This window comes from Lepisosteus oculatus, chromosome 5, assembly GCF_040954835.1.
Source record: "Lepisosteus oculatus isolate fLepOcu1 chromosome 5, fLepOcu1.hap2, whole genome shotgun sequence".
In the NCBI taxonomy this organism is placed as follows: domain Eukaryota; kingdom Metazoa; phylum Chordata; class Actinopteri; order Semionotiformes; family Lepisosteidae; genus Lepisosteus; species Lepisosteus oculatus.
In genome coordinates, this window is record NC_090700.1 from 10,186,396 (window position 1) to 10,193,590 (window position 7,195).

Here is a 7,195-nt window from a genome sequence, read left to right on the forward strand (position 1 = left end):
CTGTTCACAGTTGGCAGAGTTACAGGTCGTTGACCAGTGATCTCTTGGACTTCATGGAAATGGTGACCACCCCAGTCTTAAAGGACTCCCACTGTGTTGCAATATGAACTAAACATCCTGAAGGGGTCTCTTTTAAAGATGAAAGGCTCAAAGTGGGATGGGCTGTGATTCCTATTGATATCTCATGATTTTCCCCATGGTGTGGCTGTGAAATATGACCTGGATGCTGTAAATTGGGTGTTTGCCTAATGGAAATAGAAATAATTGGAAAATACTGTTGAATCTTCATTGACATTGATACAAAACAAAGACAGTCTGACTGAAGCCTTTTTATTATACAAAGTGTAAACGGAAATGTACACAGAGGTTTCACATTTCTAGTACATCTTTGCTTGTAAGAATAATCAGGCACAAATCCAAATGCACTGAAAGAACATTACTAAGGATTTCAGTTGTCAGCAGCTGCTTTCACTCAAGAAGTTGCTCTTGTAGTACTGGAAATGTTATACAAGAACAGATGTAAAAAAAAAAGACTTTGCAACACAGCTCAAAACATTTTTTTTTTGCTGAACTGTTCACTAATGCATACACAGCAGCAGCGAAAATGAAATAGGAGGTACACAGATTAAAGAACACCTGATCCAGTTTATATTTCCGTAGATTATCACTATTACGTCACTGCTTTTAAAGGCCAGACAATTGTACTCACAAGCTTCTTATGGGCAGGATGGTTACAGTAATGAATGCAAGAGCACATGCCAAAGCTTAATCAGCCCTTTATCCAGAGGCAAGCTGGTATGGGGGCTCAGCATATTTAACACTACTTTTCTCCATTGTTGGGACTATAAAAGGTGCCTCTGGAAAGAGAAGCCTGGCTGCACAGGACATGTCTCACTCCTGGTAGGATTTGACAAGGAGCCACATGAGTAACACAGTGATTAAGACAATCATGAAGTTCAGGAAGAGCTCCTGCACTGAGCGATCCATTCTGCTCCGGCCTGAGGACGAGGGCTTTGGAGGGGAGATCTGTGCCAAAGGCTCAGTTCGAGACGCTGGAGTCAGTCGCAGCAGGAAGAGCCACACACCTTCTGCTCCCAAGGCTGGGTTCCGACGGGAAGGAAAAAATAACCGTCACATTCCAGAATCCTGAGGATCCTGAGGCATCCTGAGTGCAAATTTTACCATGGCTCTGTCACTGTAAGTTAATCTAAGAGCTATATTTATAATGCATTCTATTCCACTGTCTTTTGCCTCACTGCATTAACATTGCCTGTTGTTCTATAGCAGATCAACTGGGGATATCAAATGAAATCTTCTGTGTTATCACATCATCTACAACAAATATAAATGCAGAACCTTCATATCCCGTGTTTGTACCACTGGAAATTGTGTTACGGAACTTCAATATTAAATTTTACGAGATAGACAGATACTTTATTGATCCTGTGAGGGAAATTGCAGAACTAGTTACTACTAGTTATAGTAGTGCTACTCAGTTAAAAACTGTGTAGTCTTTCTGTCACAGTGTTCTTAACTTTTTTGAGCTTTGGTTAAATGTATGTGGATGTTACAGAAAGCTGATCGCAAGGGCAAGTGTTTAAGATTCAGCGCCTTTTCTTGCTGAGAAATGTTTTGCGTTTCACCAGGGAAACACAAATCCTCACCATCCCATAGGGACCACTTGATTACTTTGCAGCTTGTCACCCTATCAAGCGGCTATGATTGCTCACTCTAAAAATAGATTGTGTACATAGATTTACAGAGAGATTTAAAAGGCACCCCAAACCCATGCACCAGCTCTGGCCAATTTGCAAAGCTGCTCGTCTTTCATAAGTTTGGAAGCTGCCACGCTCCAGATGATTCTTTGACAGTCTAGAGGACACATGTGAAAAAAGATCACGTTTCAATATAACCAAAATTACTGCTCTGATAGATTCTTGGTGCGTGTGATGTCCTCTTATATTCCACAGACTACAAAGTGACAGCACGTACACAGCATCCCAACATTGTGAACTGGATACTGGTATTTCATTGTTTCATAGCCACTTGTCACTAAATATGCCCATCATCATGGCTGTTTTGATGGTGCTTTACTGATTTCTTTCACGCCTCTCATTTTACAGTTTTTTGCTGAAAACATTACATTAATGCTAACATTACTGTTGCTACTTTGTTGTACCAAAAGCTGTGTCAGGTCTTGAAAAGGATGCATATTATTTCCTAGATGTATTAAACAACACTGAAATCCCTGAACACTGAAAAAATTTCAGAATGCTGACGTTCTGAAATTATTTTGGCCCATGCCTTTTTTTTTATAAGAACTGAGTGTGGATGTAAAAAGGATTTAACAAATTATACAATGTTCTAAAATAAGAATGAAATAAGAATAAATAAAAAAAACAACACATTCCTTCAGCTTTTCTGAAGCTATTACTTTTCCACATATGACTTTATACCTGTAATGAAAGGTGAGTATCCTCTTTCCAGTTTAATGATGGAATCTACACAGGTTTGCGTGGCAATTGAAATAGCCTCTGTCTCATGTCAGCACCTTCTTACCTGGTTCAGGTATTGAGCAGTTTTCCAACAAAACCAGTTACAGTTCCAGGGTTTCTCTGGGGCTCACTGTTCTGCTGGCTGGTGCCTTATCCTCCAGGTCCATCTGGGCTGGGAGTGACTGAGTCTCCTCTAAAGTACTCCGAGGGAGGGGATCACCAAATAATTTGGCAACAAAAGCAGTGATGTCACAGAGTAAGTATTTAAAGTCCTGTTTGCAGACAACAAAGCAAGCCAAGGATTTCTGTGAGGGGATTTTTCGGGGGATTTTGGATATTGAGTTTGTATTTATTGGAATTTTAGCCCCTTGGGGAACTTATTTCTTTTGATGATGTAGATTAAGTCAAATCAACTCTATCAATAATATAATACGCCTTAGTCTATCCTGTACAATATTATATGTTACGTTTTATAGTTCAATGTTTTCTATAAAACTATAGGTACTATAACATTCACAAACATCACATTGGAGTTTTCTAGTGTTTATAGTGGTTTTTGATACTATTAGCACTCACTGCAATGCATTATGTTTGACTAAACCATGACTGACTTTAATATTTAAGCAATTCTTGCTTCTAACCACTAACTAAGCTTTACGTTGTTTTTCTCAGATATCTTTCTTTGCTTTTCTGAATCAGTGGTTACCATATACATGTTTCTGGGCAATGTGCTGTATTTACACAATGGCGAATCTTCAATTGCAGAATAATTCTAAGTGAAAATAACAAGTACAATTATTTGCCAAAACTCACTGTATTTTTAGCATTTTTTCAAAGTTTGCATTTACCTGATTTACCAGCAGAAACAGGATAGACACATTTTATCAACGATACAAATTAACTGCTGAAGATAATGGCTGCATGCTAGGCTAATTACTGTATTCCAGACACAACCATGCTTGATCCTGGACGTCGATTCTGATGCAACCACTGGGATATGATGACTCTGACCTCATTAGCAGGGAGACTGAACATTTGTCCAGTTGTGATAGATGGAAGCTGCCCAGTGGACAGTGGTGAAAGTAATGCACTTCATGACATCCGGATCGACAGCATCTTGTACGAAGCAACAGAGTGGCACGGTTGTCCTGAGTACCTGGAAAATTGATTTAATACGGCAAGTGGACAAGTGGTGGATATGGGGGAGAATACTCTAATTTATAAATGTACAGTATCTAAGGAGTGCACCACAAGAAGACATAAAGACCTATTCTCTGTTTTGTGCCTTGATTCCATTAAATTCCATTGAATTAAATTGTGAGCACAGTTACTCCAGATGGAGGATACTGTAGATACTGGATGAGCCTTTTCCAGGTCCTTCTGTTTCGACTGAAGGATGAAGGTGTAATGAAAAGTGAAACTTTTATCCTGGCACTTACCACGAAGCAGGATACACCAGAGAGGAGACGGAAATGTTAAACGTTGCAGCGGACAATGTGTTTTCTTCCTTTCATTCTGCTCTTCAAAAGAAGAATGTCTTTGTGGATAATATATTTAGTTAATATACTAATGTATTTAGTTATTATGTGATTAATGTATGATCTAAAATACAGCTGTTTGATGTCCAGAAATGAATATGCCGAGTGTAGATCAATTTTCAAGCACTACCATTGAAGTGGCTTTTTTAGGGGCAGAAAATCAGAACTATACATATTTAATATTGTCCAAACCTGGTAATTATATAGGAGGTTGGGAGCCCAGTATTTCCTGGTATCACTACAATATTCATTCCATTGCTAATACAATCATCTAGTCAACATCTAAGAGTGTTTATGAGGACTAAATGGAGTGGGGGTGATCACATATGGTTGGGATATTTTCAAATAAAAGCCTAAATAAGATACCTGCAATACAGAAATCATTATGCGTTATGATTATATTCTCCTAATAACCACAGTTTACAAATTAAAAATATGGAGAACATTTAAAATGTTAGCCCATACCATTGTTTTGTCATTTTGTGTATAGAAGACATTTTGCACACTCATGCCAAATCTTATTGAACAGTGGGACAGTTTTCTATAGGGCTGTAAAACTTGAACAACTATGGGCTCAGTTATCTGCTATGCTGTAGTAGTGGAAAGAGAGCAGTTGGATCAGTGTTGTTAGATCAGTGAAAATTGAATTGCCTTTTATACATTTTATTTCCTAGATATCACTGTATCCTCCCTCTTTACGATTATTTCCTGCTCAGTTACTATTGTGTTTCTTAACAATTCTTGAGAAGGGCTACACTCTAACCTTCTCCTAAATTCCCACAGCAGTCACTGCTTCATACCTCACATACTGTAGCCACTCTGTTCTAAATATAAAGCTACATTCACTATCCTAAATTTCATATGGGAATAAACATCCAGTGTGGCATGAGACTGGAGCTGATACAGTATGAGCCTGTTTTCCTCATATTTTCCTCAAATGTTGACATATTGTACAATATGAATTTGTCCATATTATTTTCTAGTATTCTTGGACACATTTCTAGGGTACAGTGCTTCAACTGAACTGCTATATGAGTCACTATTGACACTCACATTTTAACACTCCTACCAAAGAACAAATTAGGTTCTTGCTACAAAGAAAAGAAAGAAGTACGTGGTTTTTCATTTCTTTTTCGGTAGATCCCACTCCTTGAGTGACTGGAGTGACTCAGGTCACGATTTTAACCAAAATATGAGTTCAAAGTGACAGGTCATATAACCTTCTGCCATTATGTTGAAGGTATTGCAGCTCAGATGTTTTGTGTGTGTTCAACAAGAAAATGCAAAATGCAGAGGTGGGGTCTTAGTGTCCCAGATCTTTAAGCACCTCTTTGGATAGGCAGACAAGAGCTCTGCTTTAGGAACCAGTGTGGAAGCAAAATTCGATGCACCCTTGCAACTTCAGTGCTGTTTCTGTTTGCTGAATGAAAGCCAACAAAGTAGATCATCAGAGTGCAGAAATGTTTCCTGTATTAATCTTCATCTTATGGTAAACATTCCATATGGTGAACATTTATGTTCTGTGTCAAATTAGCTGTATATATTTGCATTTAACAAGCTGAAATATAAGGATGTTTTCTAGAATCCTTGCAATATGACCTCCTTGCAAAACCTTGCCTGCAACCGAGTCCTTCCAGGCTATTTGCCACCTTTAACAGCTGTGAACACTAGTATTGCTCAGCTATTACTCAAAATAGACATTGCTAGATTATTCCATATCAAAGATTCTTATAAGGCACGTCTACTTAGACCCTATTTTTTGTCTTTCCTCCCTCATCCAAATGTTCTACAGAGCCCAGCTTTCTTAAATGGTTAAAGTAAGTTAATATTGGTTAACTATAATTAATAGAAACACTTTAGTAGGATTTCATAATGGATTGTATAAATCAATGATATGCTATCAAGTACGACAATTTCACAAAACTGTAGTTCTGTACAAGTTTGGCCGTTTGTTCTTTGCCTTAGTGATTTCAATGTATGAAAAACAAGTTGCATTTTATATTTAAGGTTTTAATTTCACCAGTTGGATGCAGTAGTTTAACTTCTGGGTCACAAACACCTGCATTTTGGACCCTAACATGTAGAAAACTGAATAGAGTACCAGATGGTCATCAAATGAACAGAGAACCAGACGTCATGTTGTTTGCATATCTTGCTGTAAATCTAATAACCTCACCCTTACCATATATGCTGTACACAAGATGCTGTGTTTATTGCAATTCATCAAAATGAGTGTACAGGAAGGCCTGAAAATGATTAATGTTAGGATAAAGCATCAGTGCCAGTAGAAGGACTTTGTGTAAAGGTCTAAAACATATAACTCATCTCCTGTCTGCTGGAAGTGGGGTCTTGTTAAAGGGATTGCAGGTTAAAAAATTTCCTCATGCTTTTCATTCTTAGTGATGATTCTAGAGGGCACTATATAAGCAATCAGTGCTATTTAAAAAACAGGTCAGATTTCTCAGGAGCATTCTGTTTCATGCGATTAAAATATAGAGATTCCAGTGTAGATCTGCCTTGGCTACAAGGTTGAAATAACAGAGCTTTGAATGCATACTGCAATGATACACCTTACAGTTGAAAAATCCCAACCGGGATGAAGGAGGCCATGGAAAATTACAGACATTTCGAACAGGTGCCTTCAGTTACAGCGCCACTGGAGGGTGCAGGTTTGTCAGTTATGGTAAAAACTAAGGGTTTAAACTAAAGTGTCTGTCCCAGCTGCACTGGATATTGATCTTATTCTGTCAGCTCTGTCAGCTTTAACCTTTGCTGGCTCAATGCCTCTAATTGGTCACTTTCTGTTTATAAAAGGAAATGGCAAATTTAATTGCTGCTCACAAAGGTGTCGTGTTGTATGACGGAGGTTTAAGGGAAGACGTATTTTTAACGTTAAACTAGCTTCCACGGGTCAGTCATGTGCGCTGTTGGTCTTGGCCGTGATAAGTTTCCAGACAGAGAGGGCAGGCCAACAATGTGTCAACTAAGCCACTTGACATTGCTGGACAGGTGGTTTTCAAAATTTGTTATTAAACACTGTGCCGCGTCGTTTGATCCTGGTTCAGCAGCCAGTCATACAATATCACGAAAAAAAGCCCTCAAACAATCAGCAGACTATAACAGACAGGGATGAGTGCAGAATGCAGAGGTTGGATATAGTCT

At 38.4% G+C, this 7,195-nt stretch overlaps 1 protein-coding gene across 1 annotated transcript; it reads right to left on the bottom strand.

Moving 5' to 3' along the window:
* Positions 1-316: 316 nt before the first annotated feature.
* On the bottom strand, positions 317-2,669 carry LOC102693801 (sarcolipin). Its single transcript, XM_015341321.2, has 2 exons — positions 2,560-2,669; positions 317-1,100 (listed from the first exon to the last, which is right to left on the bottom strand). Exon 2 carries the CDS (start codon positions 985-987, stop codon positions 892-894), a length of 96 nt encoding a protein of 31 aa, XP_015196807.1. The 5' UTR covers positions 988-1,100; positions 2,560-2,669; the 3' UTR covers positions 317-891.
* Between the last annotated feature and the right edge of the window lie 4,526 nt (positions 2,670-7,195).

Bases quoted from the DNA above. Each gene is read 5' to 3' on its own strand.
- LOC102693801 (XM_015341321.2), bottom strand. From the start codon at position 987: ATGGATCGCTCAGTGCAGGAGCTCTTCCTGAACTTCATGATTGTCTTA.